The sequence below is a fragment of the Ursus americanus genome, chromosome 21, assembly GCF_024610735.1.
Source record: "Ursus americanus isolate L20-20 chromosome 21, mUrsAme1.1.p, whole genome shotgun sequence".
In the NCBI taxonomy this organism is placed as follows: domain Eukaryota; kingdom Metazoa; phylum Chordata; class Mammalia; order Carnivora; family Ursidae; genus Ursus; species Ursus americanus.
This window is the reverse complement of record NC_142147.1, coordinates 36,053,150-36,077,200: the sequence shown is the minus strand read 5'-3', so window position 1 is coordinate 36,077,200 and position 24,051 is coordinate 36,053,150. Positions and strand designations below refer to the sequence as shown.

At 51.4% G+C, this 24,051-nt stretch overlaps 1 protein-coding gene across 1 annotated transcript in view; it reads right to left on the bottom strand.

The window, feature by feature from the left end:
- ATP2C2 (ATPase secretory pathway Ca2+ transporting 2) overlaps window positions 1-24,051 on the bottom strand; it is a 57,877-nt gene that overhangs the window by 20,544 nt on the left and 13,282 nt on the right. Inside the window, exons 2-10 of the mRNA XM_045796210.2 lie at window positions 21,030-21,140; window positions 18,451-18,567; window positions 12,733-12,822; window positions 11,609-11,644; window positions 11,457-11,518; window positions 7,782-7,890; window positions 1,382-1,531; window positions 1,235-1,303; window positions 819-894 (exon numbers count right to left, since the gene is read on the bottom strand). Coding sequence (XP_045652166.2) covers window positions 819-894; window positions 1,235-1,303; window positions 1,382-1,531; window positions 7,782-7,890; window positions 11,457-11,518; window positions 11,609-11,644; window positions 12,733-12,822; window positions 18,451-18,567; window positions 21,030-21,140 — 820 coding nt within the window. The remainder of the gene's footprint in view (window positions 1-818; window positions 895-1,234; window positions 1,304-1,381; window positions 1,532-7,781; window positions 7,891-11,456; window positions 11,519-11,608; window positions 11,645-12,732; window positions 12,823-18,450; window positions 18,568-21,029; window positions 21,141-24,051) is intronic.

The following is a 24,051-nucleotide window of genomic DNA, read 5'->3' as shown; positions in this document are numbered from 1 at the left end:
TCCCTTATTAACTCGTTGACTCAGCAAGTGTTGATCGAGAATGTGCCATGGGCCAGGAGCCCATGGATCCTTAAAGCTGGGCGTGAAGAACAGAGAATCAAAGCCAGAGCTGGAGATGGCAGGAAGGAGCCGGTGAAGGGGCCAGGGCGGCCCCATGGGGATACGCAGGCTTAAGACCTACATTTGGGTCCGCAGCGTCATGTTGACGCTGTTCGGTGTGTTGCCGACGGCCTAGAGGCATAAGCCCAGGCACAGCCTGCTCGGTGGCGCAGAAATATGGCTGGGTGCACCGCTGAACCACACCTCCCAGTCTCCTTTGCGGTTAGGTAGGCCATGTGACTCCATTCTGGCCAATCAAGAATGGGCCAAGGTGATGACCTCACTTGCGGGCCCGTGCCTTAAACATTTCCCACACAAGCCTCTGCGTTCCTGCATTGCGCACTTGCTGGATGAACAAGTGAGGAGAACGGCCTGTCTCTGAGGACCTGGAGGCTGAGAGAGCAATCATACGGTAGGGGCCCGAGACCCTGAGCTGGTGTTTGGAGGGGACCTACCCAGGAAAGCCACTCAATCAGGAACGTGCCCACAGACTGTGGTGTGAGCAAGAAACACACCCTGACCGTGGGAAGCCATTACAATGTCAGGCTGCGTGTCACAGTTAGCCTGGGCTAACACAGAAACCTCTTGGTGCCATTAGAGTCTCCAGTCCCATCCCTCGGTCCTCACCCAAGGGAGCAGCAAGATATTTGAGAAACAGCCATGGCTGCTCAGGACAGCTCCCCTCCGTCCCCCGGATCCAGCGCGGATGCTCCACTCACCAATGACGCCAAAGGAGAAAAGCGTCAACTGCTTCCCCAGCTTGTCCATGCTTTTCTGTAGTGGGGTTTTAGGCGTCTGAAAGGACGAGAACAACGGGTTTGTGAGAGGAGACCCCAGTAGCTTCTGCCTGGCTTTTTTGTATCTTGAGTAGAGTGATGATTCTACAAGGGGGCACGTATATAAAAACTCACTGACCTCTACACTAAGGTCTGTGCATGTTACTGGCTATAAGTTATATCTTGGCAACAAACTCCTAGTAGATGCTGTTCGATAAATTTTTAAAAGCGTGAAAAGTGTGCACTCGTATTAACCACATCATCCTCGTTCCTAAGGAGGGGGCAGGGCTGGTATCAGTAGCCGAGAGCGATCTCAAACCCCAGCCTACAAGAAAACCAAAGCCCCCACTGGCCCTTACCTCTTCAGCCTGCATCATCTTGAACACTTCTCCGAACTGGGACCTTTCCCCTGTTCCAATCACGACTCCCTGCGTTCGGGAGAGAGGAGCGTGAGGTCTGAGGCTGGAAGCCCGCTGGTGAGGGCGGCCAAGGTCCCCGGGGCTTACCTGCCCCTTCCCGTACTGCACCAGCGTCCCCATGAAGACGATGTTGCTCAGAGCGGTGAGGTCCCCTCCGCCCGTCAGCGGGCCGTCCGTCTTACTGCACGGCTCGGCTTCTCCTGTGAAGCTGGACTCGTCTACCAGGAGGTCTGTGACCTAGAAGGGGAAAAGACAATGGACTCTGCCCCTTCAGCCTGAGAATGGATTTTAAAAGCACAGAACGGATCATTGTTCCCCTGTAAAACTTCTCAACTGGGAAGAGTGTCCTGTGCATAAGAGATCGTGCCCCTGACTGCCAAGAATGAGTCCTGAGCATTGGGCATCTACACGGCGGGCATGCAGCTCCAAGCAGAAGACGTCCCTCTGCTAGGACCTGGAGTCGGGTTGTAAAGGATTTTTTGCCTGGATTACCTGTACTGACCTGGCAGGATACTCAAATGAAGTCTTTCCTGAACCAACTCCTAAGACTGTATTGGCAGGGAAAAAAAATTAGATTCCTGGGGACCATCCCTGATATTAAGGGTCACTTCTAAAATCACAAACGAGAAGCCCCTGAGTTTGATACGGAATTCAGGAACTTCAGATAGTTTCCTTAGGCACATTGAAGAAAGCCTGCATGCTTAAATTTGAACGTGATCTTTAGGCTCTGAGAAGTCACTTTCATCTTGCCAACAGATCAAAATGACTGGTCTGGCATTGACCATGTCGAACAGACGGGTGGCCCGGGAGATGCCTTGGGAGACAGCTGGAGCTGCTGGTCCCCAGCGACTCCAAGCACAGGTGTGCTTGCCTTTCCTGAACCGCTGTCTTCCAGAGACGTTGGCTCTGATGACTGGTTTGGAAAGTATTCAAAGCACCTGTGCCTTTCTCCAGACATTCCACGTCCTGCCCACCTCGGAGGCCCCCACAATCCACGTGCTTTGAGCATCACTGAGCCAGGTTATTCAGTGACAGCCTAAGGTTACGTTAACACCAGGAATCACACATGGGCACAGTGCATGTGCACGTGCGCACACACACACACACACATACACACACACACACACACACACACCAGGAAAGGAGGGAGGTGATGACATTTCCAGAACTTCTATGATGTGCTGGGCCCTGCGCCAAGCACTTCACAAGGCCTATCTCTTAGTCTCTACACCCTCCACGAAAGATGCTATTGGTTTCTCCATTTTACATATGGGGAAACTGAGACATGGAGCAATTAGGTAACTCGCTCAAGTAACTTGCTCAAGGTTATACAGCTGCTTCGTTGCAGAGCAGAAGTGTGAACCAAGGCTCTGGTTCCAGCAACTGCACTCTCAACCATCTTGCAAAACTGACACAGACCCAGTAGGTATCACTCAAGAGGTGAGTCCCCTGCAGCCAGAACTGTGCCAGATACCATGGAGGATATAAGGGTCCAGGGTGAGCTCTGCCCCTAAGGCCTTGTCATTTCAGCAGAGAAGACCAACTTCGAGAAGCCATCTTCCTACAAGCTCACGAGAGAACAGTTAGATCGGCACTATTCAAACAGGGGCTGGTGAGTTCTCTACATTCTCAAATTTAAAAAATTCATAACTACCTTTTACAAATACGCACCCTGTCATGGGATCCCAGGCCCCATGGATGATAAGAGCTGCCCCTTGAATGTATAATACCCATCCCCCCCTTCCTAACAGAACCCCCACTGGGAATCGTATTGGGAGTTGCGGGTGGCCATGTCCCCCCGCCCCAGTGTTATTTCCCAGCCTCCCTTGCAGCTCAGTGTCTCTACCTTCTGGACAACGGGACATAAGAAGTCACTGACGGTCCTGGGTAGGATCTGTGGAGGTGGCTGAGCTGACAGGCCCTCTTCACCCTTCTAGCTCCTCCTCCTCCCTACCTGGGCCTTCGTTATAGTGGCTCCAGAGCCACGTTACAAGCATGGAACGGCAGAGTGAGGGGCTGGGAAAAGCCCTGGCCCTTTGTCCCACGGTGGAGCCACCATATTGGCTCCGGACCCTCCACTTCTGGTCTCTCATGAGAGAGAGGAGGGAATCCCTGGCTCATTGAAGCCTATGTATTTCTTACTCTATTAACCACAGACACAACTACCAACGGAGTTTGTGTTGTTTTTTATACCTTTAGGACATCAAGGGCAAGTCAAAGGACTTCCTGGAGTGGCTCCTAACACAACGAAGGAAGAAATGGGAAGACGGAGTCACCCGCCACCACCGGCTGCCGACACCACAGACCGCAGGCAGCAGAAATCGGCACATACCCATGGAAAGCAGGGATTTGGTTTCCAGAAAACACTGTCTCATGGGACATGATGATAATTTGAGTAAGTTGTGCTTACTTGGAAATTTTGACTTAGGTTTACAGTTGCATAAAGTTTGAAGCACATGGAATTTGTACCTAACTTTATGTCTGTTCACATTTAAGTAACTCCACAATAAAAACAGGAAGTCAACAGTGGGAAGGGAACCCCTCCATTGACCGAAGCCGGGAGCTGTAATTATTAAAATCTGATGCTCTTGTCAGATCTGATCTGCAGCTTGGGAGTGGGGAACAGGAGGGTGGAGCACTTGGGTTGGGGGGATAAGCTGAAAGAGGAGAGTTCCTGGGGAATCGGGGACTTGAAATGGCTCTTGAAGGATGAGCAGACGTTTGGTGAGTGAATCAGGCAGGGAAGGGAAAGAAGGCAAGGTGGGGGGTTGATGATGCCTGAACTTGGTAATAACACGCTTGGCCAAAGCAACTGAGAGGAGGGTGAGGCAAAGAAAAGACCTCTCTTCTCCCAGTACCCCACCAGCATTAACAGGACAGCAGCCCAGTGTGCTGAGCATGGGCACCAATTCACCCTCTTTGGGGTAAGATTCTTGGGGGCCGGGGTGGAGGGCTGCATAATGGGTACTGTCCCTGGTGCTGAAGCCACGGCAGGATGGAGAGCTGTCCGGGGCCACGAGCAGCACTGAATGGAGGGGACACAGGCAAGAAGACAGGAGGTTTGGTCCACGTGGAGCAGAGCACTTGTGGAAGGTGTGGTTGAACTCAACTGCATCTGGCATTGGTTAAAGAAATTTGGATAGTACCTTATAAGTAATGAGGAGCCAGGAAAAGTCTTGAGCAGGGAAGAGAGGTGAGTGAGATCACAAAATCATGTTAGATGTTGGAAGAGGTAGCCAGCTGCATTGGGATGGGAAGCCTACAGTCCAAGAAATACAGCTCGAGCATGACAGAGGAAGGCTGTCGATGAGGGGTGGCAGTGGGCATGGGCAGTGCAGCCAGCCCGGAGGAACAAGAGAACTGGCAGTAAGCGGAACTAAGCAGGCATGTGGAAACAGGCAAAGGTCACTAAGACTCAGAGCTTATTCTGGTCTACAGAACATCCTTCAATTCAGCGTATTTAATCCTGAATATATTTCATTAAATTAAGTTGGGATTGGCAGGAATCTTACAGGTCGAGGCTCAGTCAACACCGAACCTTCCAAACCAAGATATGAGCTTTAACTCTTCCTCGGGTTTATTTGTTCTGTTTTTAAATTCCAACACCTTGATTTCTTTTCCCCACCTAGTGAAACCGGTTTTCATTCTGACCACCAGAACTGTAAGAGAGCACATCTGTGTAGTCTTCCACCACCCCGTATGTGGCCATTTGTTACAGGAGCCCTAGGAGACACATACAGGGAGGAAACCCGGATGGAGAGAAAGGGAGCTGGAAAAAGTCAGAACAGGTGATCGCAGGAAGAGAGCACACAATGTGGGTGGTGACAGACGTGGGCTCTGCAGCCCAAAGACCTGAGCTCAGATCCTTCTCCCCCACTTAGGGCTGCATGACCTCAGGTGGGCTGTTCAGTCTCTCCAGGCTTCTGTGTCCTTGTGCTAAAGTCAGAAAATTGAGTGGTGTTCCCTTAAGGTTGTTGGGAGATGGAAGGAGGCAGTTTCTACCCAGCGGTTAGCACACACCTGACTTTATATATATATGCATTAGTTCTCTCCAGAGGAGAGAAACAGAGGGCGGCAGGGAGTAAGGGGGAGTGTCTGGACCAAGAAGAACAAAGCTGGCTATGTGCATGTGTGTGTGCACGGGCATGTGTATGTGTAGTTTCTGGTGACCTCCCAGGCACCATGTCAGCCGAGGGGGCGAGTGGAAAACAGTCTAGGCACAGAACCCACACGATACCAGTGGCCACCCAGAGGAGGCTGAGCCTAAAGACAATTGAGGGCTCTGGTCACTTCCTGCTCATGTGCAGACAAGACTCCTCCTGTCCCTCACACCCAGCCAACCTCCCACCTCGGAGACAAAGCATTACTTGGAGCCCTGACAGATGCCATTCAATACCCTTTTCATGCCAGAAGTGGGAGAGGAAAAAGAGTGAGCAGTGACCCTGCTCCACTGGCTGGTTCAGGTCAGCCTTCCCCCAGGCCATGACCTTTCTTAATTATGGGAACACAGAATGTTTTGTGACCCCCACACACAATGCAAAAAGTGCTAGTATTTGGTTGACTTATTTTAAGAACGTTCTTGAACCTACTGTTTCCTGGACTTAAATAGCTTTACAGTATATATAAAGCTCTCCTGAGTCTCAGAATTTAATAGCTGACACAAATACCCCGCTGTGAATAAACAAAGCTACTGACTGTTCAATGGAGTTGTGCAAAACACCAAAAGGGAAATCTGCTGTGTTTGGCCTGTGGCCTGGTGAAGAGGGCATCCTGGGGTGTCAAGAGCAGATCCGACTGAATTTAACATAAGCAGGGCAGGAAGAAAACGTGTTGAAATAGAGAGTTACCTGGGGGTTGAGAGCTGTTTCAGGGACTGCTGGAGAGCTGGGCAAGGGAGCACAGTGCAGCCACTGCTGATACGCAGTGACCGCTCACGTCACCCCGGGCACGGGGCTGACTGTGTTGTGGGTCTAACTTCCTCAAGGTGGAACCAATGCTATCCCCTTTCATAGATGTGCAAACCAAGGCCCAGAGCGGCCAATCCGTACCCAAAGTCCTACGATGGGAGGTGCAGGGCAGGGATGTGAAACCCAGGGCGGCCCCTGATCTCCAACATGTGCCCGTCGCTCACCTGTGTCGGGCACTGCTCTGAGCACTCTCCGTCTATGACGTCATGTAATGCTTAGTCACCCTACGGGCACGGTCATCCCCCATCTTACAGATTGGGAAACTGGGGCACAGACAGGTTAAGGAACTTGCTCCAGGTCACCCAGCTTGTGAATGACAGGCCCATGGTTCAAACTCAGGCCAATGCCCAGCCCCAGGGCACTAACCACCTCGAGGCACAGCCTCTGGGTAGCACCTGTGTCAGACACATGTCCTCCATGTCGGCTACCCAGCATCTGGAATGCACCCCACAGCTGGGGACTCCTCACATCGGGAGGCAGAGCCCACTGCTCTGTGAAGCCAACAACATCAGAACTTCCTTGTGGGTGTGGGCTGGCCCCTGGAGAAGGGCTCCTCTAAGGGGACCCATGTGCCCTGGACTTGGAGTCAGACCCTGAATGCTCGTGCAGGGGTGTGGGGCGTAGAGGACGGTGAGGAACCCATTCTGCTGAGGGCAGGGGAATGGCACGAACCTGAGAGAGAGCTCCCCAGCCCACTCACCCCGGGCCCCTGCCCTGTCGGGAGATCTGAGAGTCAGGGGCAGAGGGCTATGGAAGCCCACACGTCTCTCTTTGCCCTTCCCCACCTGCCCTTCCAGGCCAGCGTTTTCACAGCATGCCAACAATCCTACAGTTCCTTCCTGAAAACACATTCTCTGGAAAGAAATAAACCCGGGAGATAACCTGCGCCTAATCCTTTATCACGGAAAGCCTTAACTCTTTAGTATTCTTGGAAGCTTTCATAAAACAGATTACTCCAGCAACAGATCCCTCTGACCTGGACTTAACCTTTTCTCAGGAATCCGGGATTATCTCCGACAGCCTCGGGGATTGTCCTGTGAGCCTGTGATGCCCAGACACCCACAAAGGTCAGGGAAACAGCTTGCCCCCCACCCAATGTCCCCAGACCACACAACTGTAAAAGCTTGGGCTACTAGTGACGTCTTCCTGGCTCTGCTTCCCTCCTCGTCATTCAGCAATCTGGTATCTCCTCTTTCTGGCATCAGAATAGCTGTTTCCAGAAGCACCTCTTGCCTCATTTCTCAGCCCCAGCCTGGTTTAATTTGCTACTGCAGCCTGCTGTAAAACCAGAAACTCATGTCGCCAAACTTGGTTAGGGTTTTACTGAAAATGGGAATAAATAACTTATGAAATACAATTTGTGTGTACAATGAGCTTGCTTGCTAACTTCATGCCTTGCGTACGTGCATGTATGTGTGTGAGCACGTGTGTGTGTGTGTGTGCGTGTGTGACAGAGAATGCCTGCCTCGGATAAGCTGAGTGTCTGCATATCACACAAACCAGGGTGCGGGACCCCTCACCTCAGTGAGACGGATGTCTGCAGGGATCCGGTCTCCAATCGAGAGAGACACAATGTCTCCGGGAACCAGGTCTCGTGCAAGCAGATGCTGGAGTTTTCCTTCTCTTATGCTGCATTTGAAATGGAAAAAAGCGAAAGCACGTTGATCACAACCCATTTTTGCATACTTAACAAACTTGAGCAAAGAATAGAGAATCACACCTTCTCTTTCAGTTATGGACAAACCCTTGTGCCTTTATGGTTTTATTATATTTTGGGGCGCCTGCGTGGCACAGCGGTTAAGCGTCTGCCTTTGGCTCAGGGCGTGATCCCGGCGTTATGGGATCGAGCCCCGCATCGGGCTGTTCCGCTGTGAGCCTGCTTCTTCCTCTCCCACTCCCCCTGCTTGTGTTCCCTCTCTCACTGGCTGTCTCTATCTCTGTCGAATAAATGAATAAAATCTTTATTATATTTTAAATTCACATACCCTAAAAGAATTGGAAAAATGTGTGGCTTCTGGGAGACCCTGGGCCTCATCTGAAAAATGGGGCTACTAGGACTATTTACCCTGCCTGGAAACAAGGCGGAGCCACATGGCCTCCAGAAGCTTCTGCAGGTGTAGGTCAGCAGCTCTAAAGCTTCCTTAATGGAACCAGTGGCTAGCAGCACTTCTGTCCTCAGAGAAGACAGGACGCTGGCAAGGGAGAGCCGTCTCCAGTCATCAGCACGGAAGAGCCTCATCAGAGCTGGGGCGGGGTTGGGAGGGCATTCTGAACGACCAAGAAGCCTGGGACCTCCTTTCCTACCGGGCCCTGACCCCTCCTCCCGGCTGTGCCGGGAACAATGCGTGTGCTTCTGTGCACAGACTCCAATGGCAGCCCGCCCCCCGCCACCCTCCCCCCCCGCCACCCTCCCCCCCGCCCGGCGCTGCAGCCCCCGATGGACTCCCGCCCCACCTCTGGCCCTCTTCGCTTTGTCCCCTACCTGGTGGCCAAAGAGCTCTTAAAACACAAAAAATCAGGTCACAACTCCATCCTGCTCCAAATCTCCAGTGGCTTTCGATGACCTTGGACTCAAACCCAGAGGCCCTGCTAAGGCCCCCTTGACCGGGACCTGTCTCCTCCCCCGCTCCTGCTGCTCCCCCCTCAGGCTATCTCTTTCCTGTCTCAGTCTCTGCCAACCTTGCACGTTGAAGAGGACATTCTCCTCTTCTTTGTTAACAGAATTCTCTCTTGTTCAGATAGCCACCCTTTCCCCCAGAGCTGTCTGTTCTAGGGAGGGGGTCCTGACCAACTAAGACCATCGGGGTGATCCCACCCCCTCCCACAACTGGCTTAGACCCAGGCACGGTCCATAGCGCTGGGTTTTGAGGCATGAGTGGACATTTGCCGGGGGCTCGAGAGAAAGGTTTCCTCGTTCTGTAGACAGACACACGCACACACGCACGCACACGACCTCTTCTTCTGTTGGAAGAAGTCTGCCTCTGATGCCTGGAAATGCGGCAGGGGTCTTGGGAGCACTAGGGGAGCCAGCCAGAGAACAGAGCCGACAAGCTGAGGACGGCAGAGTGACGAAATCAAAGGACCCGGTCCTCGGTGCCTCCTCAAACTAACCAACCACACTGGCCCTCCCACCTCACGTCCCTTGCCAGGAGATGACACGATTTCTCCAGTCTGGGTGGCTGAGCTGTCCCTGCAGCCAAGAGCACCCATCAGACATGCTGTTCCCTCAGCTCTTTCCCCGGCTGGCTCCTTCTAGTCCTCAGGTCTCCTGTGCAACTGTCAGATAGCACAGCCTGCTCGGCAGCTCTTCGGAGCCATTCCCGCTCTTCCACCGCGTGCCATTACATCTCTGGGAGGGTTTTCTGTGCTTCGGGTTTGGGGGGCCATTTTGGCTTTAACGCACCTGCCAAGTCCAAAGGCACCTTGCTCCTTCCCTTTATTATCTGCCTCCCCTGGGGGGAGTGTGAGCGCCCCCTTGCCTTCTGGTTCACCCACATCCCCCTGGCACTCTCTCTCCTGGCACACAGTAGGCGCTCACTAAAGATGCACTCAGTGCCACAGGACACAGGGAACCAGGAGGGGCCTGCATGACAGCGGTCTCTTCCGGCTGCTACGACAGGCCTCCGATGCCGAGCCAGAGGCTGCTCGCCTTCAGCGCCCTGCCCGCCTGCCGGCCACCGCCGTCCTTGAACATGAAATCGTCCTTCGGCAGTGACTTCCGGGGACAATAATGCCTACTATTCACCCGAAAGGCCAAGACTTGATATTTAAACTCAGGATCAGATCCTCAAATCAGGTAAATCATTTATGCTTCTCTTTGTTCGTGTGAGGACGTCACACATTCCACATCTGGATTTCTGACCGCCTTGTTCGCCTACTTAGTAAGCCCAGACATTTGTAGTGTCCCCAGGGAACCTTCTAGAATCGACTCACCTTCTCTCACGCTTTCACATCATCCTCTTTTTGTCTCTGTTACTCATTATTCTCTGCCTTGTGTTACACACACACACACACCCCTCGCTTGCTGGCTCCGTGAGAGGTGGGACTCATTCCACTAGATCTTTCTATCCCCAGCTGTGGGGCGCACCTGTGTCATTTATATCTAAATATACGTGAAGGTTCTTCTCCAAACATCGTCTTTCAGGAAAGAGAGTTACCGTATGTTTAAACCCTTCCGAAGCCCTAGGATCGTGAGATACTTTCCTACTGTCTTTTGAGCAACACGTGCATATCTGGGAAAGACATGTGGCCCCCCAGCAGCCTCAGCAGAGCCGGTCGGGGGAGAGGGCGCGTGGAGCTTTTCTGACATCAGTCTGTTTCTACAAGGAGAGTAAGCATGCGGAGTACTGGCTTACTAGACACTAAATGCAGAAAAAGCCGGGCCCCAAACACTTTCTCCTCTGTGTGTGCGGTTCCTCTTCCCGGGAGCGGCCGCCCCAGGCGCTGCTCTAAGCCTCCACCGTCCACGAAGGCAGCCACGAGCCCCCGCTGGCAATTTACACTGAGGGAGATGAAGCACTCACTCCCCCAGTCACCCCAGCGACACCAAGTCCTCAGTGGTCGTAGTAATGGTGCCACAGTGGACAGTGGGGATTATAGAACATCCCAGAAAGTTCTAGCACACAGCATTGTAGTTTGGTCCTTCCTTTCTCCTTTGTAAACCTTTTTGGGGAGGGCTGTGTGGTAACAGGAGGTGCTGTGGAAATGTCTAGGCAGGAACGAGGCCAGTGGGGCTGCGGGGCGAGGCACGTGGCCGGCTGGAGGTCACCCTTGCGCCGTCTCGCCCCACAGCCCAGCGGCCTGAAGCCTTGGCCTGTTCCACACCTGCATCGCCAGCTCCTCATCCCCTTTTGGAGAATCTAATGCAACCTCTGAATGCTCTCTGCAGGAAAAATGGGCACAGCTTTACACATCATACCACCCTCTTCCCAAAGCCATTCCCGCCATGTGTGGCCCCAGCCCAGGCACCCCGATTAGACCCTGATGAGAGACTCAAGGCCCAGAGAGGTGGAATGACATGACCAAGGACACACAGTGATCTGCTGCAGGGCAGATGCCAGGTCTCTCGCCCCCTGGAAAGACATGGTCCTCCTCCATCACGCTGCAAGGGACACAAACTTTGCCAAACTTTTGCCAAACTCACCAGCCCACTGGCTCCTCTGATGAACCAGAAAGTTCCAGGGAAACTGACTTACCAGTTACATTCAGGAGGAACCAGCTTGGTCAGCTCTTCTAGTGATTTCTCGGACCTGTATTCCTGGCAGGTGAACATGGTAATCAAGGGTGGGAAGTCCACACCGTCACATCCGGGTTACCCCAACCAAGACCTCAGGAACTAATTACACACCTGGATGAAGGCGACAGTGACCACGATGAGCACGGCCTAGGGAGCAAATGGGGAGGGTGGAGTCAGCACCCAGCTGTCGGGTGAGTGAGTGATGAGCCACGGAAGGTGGGGTGCAGCACCTCACCTTTCCATATAAATTTCCTTTCTTCTTGCAAAACAAGCACACGTAGATTTATAAAACAGATGAGCACCCCCCCCCAAAAAAACAGAACAAAAAAATCATCCCAAATTCTGGCATCCGAAGGTTCACATTTTAGGGTACCCTTCTAGATTTTTCCACAGAGACATAAAACACAGGATCCTATGGTACAGACATATTCTTTTATAAACCGCCTTTTCACACAATATATTGTAAACGTCATTCCATATCAGAAGGTATGGACGTAGCTTCGGCCTTTTAAACAGAAGAACAAATACCATTGCTTGGAAGGAGCCTGCTTTTGTATTTTAAAAGAGCACATGACAGATGGAGGGAAGCAGGAATGACGGTCATCAAAAGGTATTCAGTAGGAGCCAGATATAAAAGGTCATATACTGTATGATTCCATTATATAAAATACCCACAGAGGTCGTAGAGACAGAGAGCAGACTGGGGGTTGCCAGGGCCTGGGAGGGGTGGGGAGGGGGAGGGGCCCCCTCTAGGGCAATGAAGTATTTTGGCCCTCGGAAGAGCTGTGGGTTGCACAACGTTGTGAACGCGCTAAATGCTACTGGATTGTACACTTTAAAATGGTTAATTTTTTAATCATGTGACTTTCACCTAAATTAAGAAAAAATTATTTTTAGAAGGGTGCTCAGTGGTTACGTCTGTGGAACGGCTTACAAACCACAGCTCTTTCTACTGCATGCACAGCGGGGTCACGAAGAGGAGTTCACTGCCACGTTGTTCCCAACAGCAAGGAACTAGAAGCCCCCCAGGTATCCGCCAAGGCAGTGATGGCAAAATGACCGAGGACACCTCCATGGGGGGCAGAGAAGGACAGGGATTTGCTTTCTTTCTGCTGTATTTCCTGTTTTTTTTCCTCTACAGCCACACTCTATTTCTTTGCATAATAAAACAGGCGAAGACTCTGCAAGGCCCTTGGCCGTGGGGTCTGGGAGCCGGCGCTGCCCCCCACACTCACCACGGCGATACTGACGGCGTCCTCGTACTCCTTCGTGAGGACGCTCACCAGGGCGGAGGCCAGGAGCAGCAGGATCAGGGGGTTCTTAAACTGCAGAGAGAACACAGGGCAGCGGGGTGGTGGGGGTGGGTTCTTTTGTTTTTGCTCAGGGCCGGGCTTCCAGGCCAGCACTACAGGGACCCCAGGGCTCGGGAGGAAGACCGCCCCCTCCAAAGGTTCTCCACCTGAAATCCCACTGTGCAGTTTCACGGACACTGGCTCCCGGGACTCATCCAACATTGTGCCTGTCCAGAGAGCAGCCCTGGCCCTGCATTGGAGTTCTTGGTCTCACCCTGCCACGTCTCCACGACACTCCAGGTCAGGACCCAGCCCCTCTGGTGGCTTGCCAGCTCTGGTCCAGTGTGGCCAAGGGGTCCCCTTTGCTACGCCAGCTCCCAATGCCATGTATTCCAATCACACCAACCTGCTCCCATAACTGCCTCTTGGGGCTCCGATGATGTCCTTCCTGTGAATGGGTGCCACAGACACTTCCCAAAAGGATTTTTACCTTATTGCTTTATGTATCTACTCCCACATTTCACACATCTATTACATGGTATAGTAGCTCATGTTACAGACGAATGAAAGGAAACGTAAAACGAACACACAAAAGCAGGAAGAGGGAGAGTGGGCCAAAGATCAGGATCAAAGTAAGAATTAAATTATCGATATGCAAGTCCTATTTTCAGGGTTTCACATGGGGCTGCACACTTGGCCTTGAGCTTCCCAGCAGCCAAGGCAGAAAGAGAAACATGATCAGATGTGTGATTCATGCTACTCACGAACAGAAGCACGTCAATATCATGCCAGTGTGGTGCATGAAGGGATTTAATGCCCCTTACTCCCCACCCCAGACTTGCTGTGCTTCATCTCCTCTGAAAGAGGGACAGGACACTTTGTGGTCAGCTCACCAGCAGCCCCGAGTCAGCCACGGCATCTGTTTTGAATCGTCAAGACTGAGCAACCTGAAGACATTCCACTTTCTTAGCTACGATTTTTCTATGATTGTATCAAGATCTTGAAATGTGCATCAACGTTTCTGAGAAGGACCTTATTCAATCAGCTACAGGCTTCTCCTGAAGGGTGAAGACTTCTATGTACGAGTAAACTGTCAGTTAAGTTTGTGGGCTTCGTAAACCACTCCGTGGGCATGAAGTTACAGATTAGAAAAAGGCCTTAGATTAAAACAGTTTAAGGGACACGTCACCCAAAAGCAAAGGGTAGGATCTGTTCACACTCTACTTGGAACAAATCAACTGTAAAGAGGCATCTCTGAGGCATGTGGGGAACACGGACTGTGGACCCGCCACCTGAAGTGGACCAGGCCAATGAAGTGATAACGTACTAGCGGGACAAGAGCATTGCTGCTATGGTTTTAAAAAAAAAAAAAGCAAGAAAAAGGAAATGTCCTCTGATGATAGAGATACATAACAAAGGACAGATGGCAAAAGGATTCCATATCCAGAATTTGTTTTAAAATGCTGCAGAGAAAAAGGGAGGGATAAAAGTGGGCCATATGAATGGGTAATTATTGAAGGCAGATAATGGGTATGTGGGGGTCATTATATCGTTCTCTCTACTTAGGCATAGTTCTGAAATTTTCCCTAATGAAAGACTGAAAGAAAGGTTTTGGCCAGTGACGTTCTCACAGCATCTGACAGCGCTGGATGTGGGCGGGTCTGGGGGAGCTGGCAGAGGGAGGGGTGCACTCGGCACTGCCTGGCAGAGCTCCCGGCCAAGGCCACACACTCGCCGGTGGAGGCGGACACACCCTTTCCCCAGAAATCCAGGGAGGCTGAAGCGCAAGAGCAGAGGGAACATGAGCTCGGGAAAGCCCAGCGGACGGTGCATTACGTCGGGGCTGCTGCGATGAATGACCGCACCCTGGGGCTTGAAACAACGTAGGCGGCGTCCCTCTCACTCCCAGAGGCCAGAACTCCACATGAAGGTGTGGGTAGGGCCGAAGTCTCTCTGGAGGTTCTGGGAGAGAATCCTTCCTGCCTCTTCCAGCCTCTGGGGGTGGCCAGCCGTCCGTGGTGTTCTTGGCTTGTAGACACAGCCCTCCAGTCTCTGTTCTGTGGTCACATGGCCTTCTCTTGCCTGTGGGTGTCTCCATGTATCTCCCCTCTTCTTATCAACAACACCAGGCATTGGATTTAGGGCCACCCCAACCCAGTAGGACCTCATCTGAACTAGTCACATCTGCAAAGACCTTATTTCCAAATAAGGTGCTATTCTGAGGCTCCAGGTAGATGTGAGTTTGAGGGGGACACTATTCAACCTAGTACAGAGAGGAATGCCTCAGTCCAGGAGAGCTTCGAGTAAGATGTCATTTCAGCCCTGAGCCCATCACAGGCTTGCCATCCGGTTGGATAGAAGTGAGGTGAGAGACGTGCAAACAGGGGCCGAACACCCAGCACACATCAGCACCCAAATTCTCCAGGCCACCTTCTGAAGCTCAGTTAGCCTCACAGGAGCCTGGCCTCTCCTGCCTCAGGGCCTTTGCAGTCCCCCCCTCCTGCACATCCTTCCTCCAGACCCTTACATGGCTCCCTTCTTCACTTCTTTCAGGTCTCTGCTCAAAGATCAGCCCCTCCGGGCACCAGTCAAACGGCTCCGCTGTGATCACTTTCTAGCACCTGTCCTGTCTCATTTCCCCCCACCACCACTCACTGGCTGATGTATTATGTATGCAGCTGTCTGTCCGTCTTCCCAAAAGCAGAAAGTTGGTCTGGCTGCTGTTCTATGCGCAGTGCCTAGCCCATAGCCAGGAACATAAAAAGCATTTACCTAGAATGAATGAGTGAATGAAGCAGCGAGCACCCATTTTTAGGTGAGGAAACTCGAGGCTTGGTGGTGTGGGAACTCCTGCTCAAGGTCACATAGCAGAGCAGAGATCAGCACTAGGTCCGTCCTCCCTCAGGTGCAAGTCTTCCTGTCCAGGTCACTTCCATAATGCCACCTGGCTCCCTGCCCTCCCCTCCCCTCAGACTACACCCACCTGGGACTTTGGGAGCAGCGGGACTATCTCTGGACAACAGGTCCCTCCAGCCATGGGCTCAGGGCTAGCGCAGGGGTGTGCAGTTCTGGCTGGGGCCACTGAGTGCTGGGACCAGGTGCTGGTCTCTAGCCAGACCTGGACCAGGTGCCACTTTGAACCCCAATTCTGATCCCACGGGCTCAGCCCTCTCCTGAGCTGGACCTGGGCAGTTCTTCAACACTGACATCACCAGTCCCCTTCCTTCCCCACCTTCACACCATCCCCAGCCCCTGCCCAGTCTCATCCAACACAAACGAGTCACCGTGAGTCCCAGCAAACAGGTGCCCGACCCAAGGCGAAGGTCCTACCACATGTGCTGCTCTGGCCGAGGATGGCTGGACTCTTCCTGGCTCGGGGCCCTTTGAAGCCCACACATAAAGGGAGACAGGCAGAAAGCGGGTCTGCTGAAGCCTTCCTGGGTGGGGGATGGGCAATACACTGGATCCACAGTAACAATAAAGCCAACCGACATTTATGCACCTCCCACGTGCCCTGCTCTGTGCTAAAGGCTTCAGCGGCACCATTGCTTAGCCTCTTCCTAACCCGACCACACAGGTACTGTTCGGTATCCCTGCTGGAAAAATGAGGGACCTGAGACTCTGAAAGAAACTGAACTGTCCCAAGGATTCTTGTAGGTTAGCCTGATCCAAAAACCTGTGCTCTTAACCGCTATGCTTCAATTAGGGCCAACTGGTAGACATGGCATGGGGGGCACAACGTGTATTAAGTCCTTAACATGCGCTAAGCTGTGCTCGTCTCTTGTAACACTCAGAACGGTAGGTATTTATTAGACCCATTTTCTAGACAGGGACAACTGGGGCTCAGGGAGGTTCAATAACTTCCTCAAAGTCACAAGGCTAGAAACTGGGATTTGAACCCTGGTGGCCTGATTCGAATCTACCTCTGCCTTATGATTCTGGGGCAACAGGTCTTGGGTCACGCTCAGGTAGGATTCCTAATGGTGATTCTCTTGAGACAGAGAAGTAGGGCTGCCTTGTGGGGAGCTCCCTGTCACTGGAGGACGTGGGCAGGATAATCCTAACATCTGGCACAGAGCAAGTGCTCAACCAACGTAAAGAATTCATAGGTGTGCACAGACAATTTTCCATACTCGTTGAGGATGGAAAAACACGGCCATCGGGAGCAGCCTTCCAATCCTGTGAAGATGCCCACAGACGCACCCCTGAACTGACAAGGCTAAGATGAATAAGCAGGTTCCCTGCTCTAAGAAACTGAAGAGATCTTATTTCTGGAAAGGCCCGGGCTGGAGTCTGTAGGAGTTTTAACAGGGTAAGAGGCAGAAAGGAGGATGGCTGCAGAAACGGGAGAGCGGACCTGGCAGAAGAGGCTGCCAGAGCAGGGCTGACCGAGGCCCAAGGGCAGAAGGGAGACTGTCCATCCCCACCGCCTGGGTCAGCTTGCTTCCCTGAACTGCAGCTTCCAGGAGCCGCCGCAGCTGCCTTCCAACCCTGGGGTTCCGGGAAGCTTTTGGGCTGGCTGGAGCCACCTGTGCACCCAGAAGCTGATTTTGGTGCCAAATGCGTCAAGGAATCATAGCCCCTGCGTGCAGAGACCTGACCAATGAGTGGCGTGGGGACTAGAGTAGAGGAGATCTTGAGGATGCTGCAAGGAGGGCTGTGATTGGTCCCTCACCAACCAATCATGAAGCTTTAAACGCTGAGCCAATAGGAAGGCAGCTGAAGCCTGGGGGCAGCCCAGGAACCACAGACTGGAGGGACAAGAGTCAGGGATGCGAGGGAGTTCAGGAGACCAGGAGGGGAAACCGAGGCAGTCTGAATGCCCTCGGGTATCTGGGGTAGTCAACCTGCTAACTGAGGTTTCTGAACGGATACTGGGTAGGTGGTGGGTGTGCTAACTTCTAGACCACAACTTGCAGCCATGTATATTTCACCTTTTTCTTTCCTCCTCCCAGTGGCTTCTAGGCATCCGACTCGTGTGCAAGCCATTCGGCACAGTGCCAGCACCGAGGGCAGAGGCGAGGAAGGGCAGGAGCTCTGCAGCCAGCTGGCTGGCCTTACCCCCTAGCATGCCACTTACTGCCGTCGGACATCGGGCTCCAGATGCCAGACTATAGGACAGCCAGTTAACTTTGCATTTCAGACAAACAAGGGACATTTTTTGGTTATAATTATATTCCATGCAACATTTGGGACATACTTATACTAAAAAAAAAAAAAAAAAAAGTACTTATCTGAAATTCAAATTTAACAAGGCATTCTGTATCTTTATTTGCTAAACCTACCAACCCTACACAGCCTGGGGGAAATATTTCAACTTCTCTGTTCATCTTCCTCACCTCAAAATGAAGATTAAGAGGAAGATGAAGTGAGTTAATGCTTACTTATTTACTCACTCAGCATGGTGCCCAGCATTTGAAAAACCCCCAATGAAGGAAACAACTATTACTCAAGCTCATGGCTGCCCGGGTACTTACTGATCTACTCGTGGCCACCCCTCCTGCTGGCTAAAACCAGCCTGAATGAGCAGGGAGCCTTCTTTATCTTTGTACCCCTGCACACCAAGACTGGTCCAAGGACACCCCCAATCAGTATTTAAAGAATGAATGATTATCCCGCCCTCTCCGGCTTGCACGGGTTAATGCAAGGGATGACACCTACCTGATCGAGATACTTCTTCCACACCGGTTCGGTGTGATCGGCGACAAACTCATTCCAGCCGTGGACCTGCCTCCGTTGCGACACGGAGAACTCGGACAGCCCATTTTGTAAGTCCACCTGGAAGGACACAGTTAAGCACAGGCTCACTGATGGGCCCTAAAGGACCAGGGAGCCCACCTCACAGAACTCCCACTTCGGAAGCCAGCCACTTCGAACACGGACCAGGAAATCGGGCTGTCCACAAAGGAGAAGGAACTTGTTCAAAGACCCCGAGCAAATAGGAACAGAGAGAGAAGGAACACCCACAGTCCAGTTCTTTCTCAACTAGACTGCACTTCTGCCCCCCAGCAGAAAAGACCACCTTGAGCCTAAATTTCAAGAAGTGGGGTTGTAGTAGGAAATTCCAGAAACATAGAAATGCTTATATCTTCTTCTTTAAAAAAAAAAAAAAATAGGCCTAGGGAACCCAAAATGGTACAGCCGCTATACATCACAGTATAGGGATTCCTCAAAAAATTAAAAATAGAATCCCCACATGATGCAGGAGTTACCCTTCTGGGCGTATAGATACCAAAAGAAGTGGGTCTTGACGGGATGTATGTGTACCCATGTTCACAGCAGCGCTATTCTTTTTTTTCCCCAAAGATTTTTATCTGTTTATTTATTTGAGAGGGGGGGGGGAGGATGTGAGTTGGGGGGGTCAAAGGGGGAGGGAAAAGAGGGGGAAAGAATCTCAAGCAGACTGCCTGCTGAGCGTGGAGTCCAACGACACAGGGCTCCATCCCATGACCCTGAGACCATGACCTGAACTGAAACCAAGAGTCGAGTCGGAGGCTTCACCTACTGAGCCACCCAGGCGCCCGTAGTAGCTTTACTCTCCATAGCCAAGCGGTGGGAGCAGCTCAGGTGCCCGTCGGTGGCTCGTACACCAGTCCGGAGAAGGCGGGCTCTACGATCCCACTTACCTGAGGCGGCTTCAGTAGTCAGATTCCCGGAGGTGAAGAGGAGGAGGTGGGTGCCAGGGGCTGCGTAGCGTGCAGTGGGGAGTTACTGTTTCATGGGGACGGAGCCTCCGTTGTGCGAGATGCAAAGAGTTCTGGAGGCTGGTTGCACCAAATGGGCTCAATACTCCTGAACTGTACCCTCAACAACGGCTAAGATGGCAAATTTCATGTTGTACATTTTACCATAATTAAAAATTAAAAAACACAATAGGAAAAAGGCCCCTCCTTAGAAACTATTAGAAATTATTGTATCGTACGTACATCGCGCCAGATACAATTTCAAGCCCTTTACACAAACTAATATTAAATCGATAATTATGTAAGCCAACCTTGTTATTCTGCCTGCAGCAAAGGTATCCTCGTTTTTAAAAAGTCAGCAACAAGAAGGCTGTACGGGGTGAAAGAGGTGACAGGGAAAGCTGAACTGATTTCTAGATTCATTTCAAAAGAGAAAGAAAACCAAGCTCATTTGCTGGACAGGGAAGACATCTAGGACAGGCAGGGCTATTTCCTTCCCTTAATACTAACAAGAAGGACTTGAATTTAAACAGATGTTTGAATTATTCTCAAGAAAAGGTTGGCATGATGGGGCACCTGGCTGGCTCAGTCAGTTAAGGGTCTGACTCTTGGTTTCGGCTCAGGTCATGATCTCAGGGTCATGAGATTGAGCCCTGCATTGGACTCTGTGCTGAGTGTGGAGCCTGCTTGGGACTCTCTCTCTCCCTCTGCCCCCCCCCACTCTCACTCTCTCTCTCTAGAAAGGAAGGAAGGAAGGAAGGAAGGAAGGAAGGAAGGAAGGAAGGAAGGGAAAGAAAGAAAGAAAGAAAGAAAGAAAGAAAGAAAGAAAGAAAGAAAGAAAGAAAGAAAGAAAGAAAGAGAGAGAGAGAGAAAGAAAGAAAGAAAGAGAAAAGGCTGGCATGAAACTGATTTCCACCTGTCTTGAGATTGTGGCATATGGATTTTTACTTGCTTTCCCAAAGTGTGGTGGGTTATGAGTACACGTACACACACACGCACATATCACTATGTTTGCACAGTTTTCTAAGTAAATTAAAAACAGACGGCAAGCAACGTTCTTTAGCCTCAAAGAAGAGCTTCATTGAGGGAAGGTGTTGCTTGGTGGTGTGTGTGTGTGTGTGTGTGTGTTGTCTTGCACTGGCCAGGAAGTCAAATTCACTTGAGAAACATGTAAGGATTTGGTTTCAGTAATTGCAAACACCTCGGATTATAAAAGAGGAAGTGTGTGAACAGGGGGTGATTAAAAGTTTGAACTTTCAGGCCAGACCACGTGGATTCAGGTCTCACTCCGCTCCTTTGGAACCGCATGGGTTCCCCTGTTCTCTGAAACAGAAATAAGCACACAGAGATTCGGGAGGGTGCCTGTCCTCTGGCAAGGGCCCCATGAGTGTTGGTTCCATTGACAACAATGATGCTGACAGTCCATGTGGGATATCAGAACAGTTCAACGTCAGCAGCATTTTCTAGCAATGATGATAAAACGGTCTAATTTGTGTTGCTTTCTTCTGAAGCTAAAAGCCTTACCACACTGGCATCAAAGGCAAATTCAATTCTTACATAAAATGCTTTGGCCAAATCCTCTTTGTGGCATTTGCTTGCCTCCTTGGGTGACAGAGCTACAACTGTTTTCTCTTTCTCGATGGCTTTCAATTCACACTGTCCACCAATCTGTGAAAGAAGCAGGATTGAAGTTAAGTGAATTGCAATTTTGTACTGATATGCTGTTTTCAAAGTATAACAGACACAGAGAAAATGCACATATCTTAAGCGTACAGCTCAAATTCCCACAAACTGACCCATATAGCCAGGCTCCAAATCATGAAACAGACATTACCAGCCCCTAGAAGCAACTCATGCTCCCCTCCTACCAGAGGAAGGGTGATGGCTGTCATGGTCTCTCTGTCACCATAGGTGAGTTTGGCCGGGTTTGAAATTTATATATAAAAAGTAACCTGCAATGGCTACTCTCCCATGTCTGCTTCCTTCCACTCAGAGGTGTTAGTGAGATTCATGTATGAGGTGCATGCAGGGATGGTTGCTAATTTTCATGGCTGTTTAGTATTCCATGGACTGAGTCTATCACAATTTATTTATCTGTTCTACTCTTGATGGACCTTTGGGTTGTTTCCAGTTGTTGCTTATTACTGATGCATCTATTTTGAAGCAAACTTATTTAACAGAATAGGAATGCACCAAGCTGACAGAGCAGGGCAATAACGAACAGTTAGAATCCTGATTCCTGAACTTCTGGGATCTCGGTCAAATATGTGGTACATTGTAGAGGAAGCTCCCCAATCATGATAGCTGATATCACAGCCCGTTCTGTGTGTCACTTGCAATAACCCAAGGGAAGGGGGGGGAACCCAGCTGAATTCTGGGTATCTGGCAGGCCTGGGAAGCAGCCATATGAAATACCTGAAGGGCACAGGAAGACATGATAGCACAGGAGATCTCAATCAGGAAAATGCTAAGTATTTTTGCAAAGTGATTCCTAGTATTCCGATCCCTCAGGACATGATAATCATCTTTTCCTTTTCCAGCAGGTTCTCAGGCACTGGGAAGGAGGAAGGGGAGTGAGGCAGTGGCCAACTTCTTCCTTCAGCTAGAATAGAGATGGCAAACTCCCCCTTTTCCTTCTTGCCAGCCACCCCCCACCCCGTCCCCAACAGGGTCTCCCAAATGCCTTGTTGCTTAGAAATGCTCTGCCAACCACATCCACTTCCTGGGATTGTTCTCGCTTGTGCCATGACCAGGAAGCATAGCCACGATTACATTCAATAGGCACCCCCAATTTTCACGAGCTCTCCTTAAATCAGTGTTTAAGAGAAATGTGCATCACAAAATGAGACTGATTTTTTTTTTTTTTTCTGTTCACAAGCTCTGGTTCCATCACCCCAATGCAGACACTCCATTCTTGTTCACACCACACATGGACTTAGTCTTGCCCGGCTGGCTGGCTGTTCCTGGTCTTGCTGTTTCTTTCTGGCTGGGACCACACCCAATTCATTTTTTATATAGCATCTGAATGACCCGGAAAATCGTAAACCCAGTCCCCCTGCCCCGCCAGCACCCCACACACATGCATCATGCTTGAAACACTGGATAGATTCTAGTTGCTGTCAGGATAAAACCCACGGTTTTCCATACGGCTGCAGCAGACCCCACCTCATGCCCCCCACCCCAGCTAAAACTAACTCTTAGACCCAGGAAACACAATGCTGCCAGTTGGAGGAGTCCTGTGTCTTCCAGGAATAGGTCACTCCAGGGCTCCTGCGGGGGTCCTGGTGGCACATTCATGGCCACGACACTGTGCTTTAAATCAGGGGTTCTCAACCAGGGGCAACTTTGCCCCCAAGAGACTCTGGCAAGAGACCTGTTTGGTCATTACTGGGGACAGGGGTGCTACTGGTATCTGGTGGGTAGAGGCCAGACATGCTGCCAAGCATTCTACATGCATCGGGCATGCAAGGAATGGTATGGCACAAAACCTCAGTAGTGCAGAGGGTGAGAAACCCCGTGGCAGACAAGGAAGGGTCATTCTGTCTTGATGTCTTCCCAGGCCAGATCGGTCAGCCCACTCTCCCCTCTCAGCATCCTGACCTTGCCCTGATGGCACCTATACAAGTGCCAGCAAGAGATTATCACTGAAATGCCTCTATCCACGGACAGTGCAGCCACTCTGCAGGGTGGGGACCAGTGCCTGGGACTCGGGGAGTGTTCCACAAGCATTTCTCAGTCAGACTGCAGGACGCCAGTCGAAAGGCATGTGCCCTCAGCTCCACTGAATGGACGACTAGATGCATGCTGTCAGCCACAAGCCTCAGCTTACCCTCACCATCGTGCTGCCCAGGACACAGCCCAGCTCCACTTCCTAGCATGTCACCTCAGGCAAGTGACAACCTCTCTGATCACAATTTCTGCATGTGCACAAAGGCGACGATGATGCTTCCCTCATCGTGCTTTTGTAGAATCAGGCAAGCACGCGTGCGTGATGGGCTTGATGCAGCCAGACCCACCTCCTTTCTGGGCTACGCATCGGAGACGTAGGCTCTCACTTCTCTCATTCACCACAGTGGAGCTTAGGAAGGAGTTGTCTACACTCGCCATCACTACCTTCTGGCCTCCCATCTCCTTCCCCACCCACTTCCACCAGCCCCCTCCTGGTTCCGGCGCTGTTGGGGCTTGGCTAGGACTTGAACACCATCCATCAGGGCTCACTCTGTCTCGCTACGGGGCTGTCAGTTTTGGAGAGTGGAGCCTGTGGATCCAGGGCTGAGCGCGTGCCCCCCAAGCCCCACCTGCGTGCGGGGGACCCTTGCCTGGGACGCTCACACGTGGCCAGCTCATTCCCTCCGAACACACACTCGTATGCATCCATCCGGTGAGAATCCCAGCGCATCCCACTGCCACTAGAGTGGCTCATCCTGACTGAGGTCAGGCGCTCTCTCTGGGGCGCCCCCGGTCCTCGCTTCCCATAAACCTGATGGGGGGGGAGGCACCTCTTCCTTCTCCTTTATTCTCTCTTTTTAAATTAAGATGAAATTCACGTAACATGAAATTAACCATCCGTGGTTAGAAC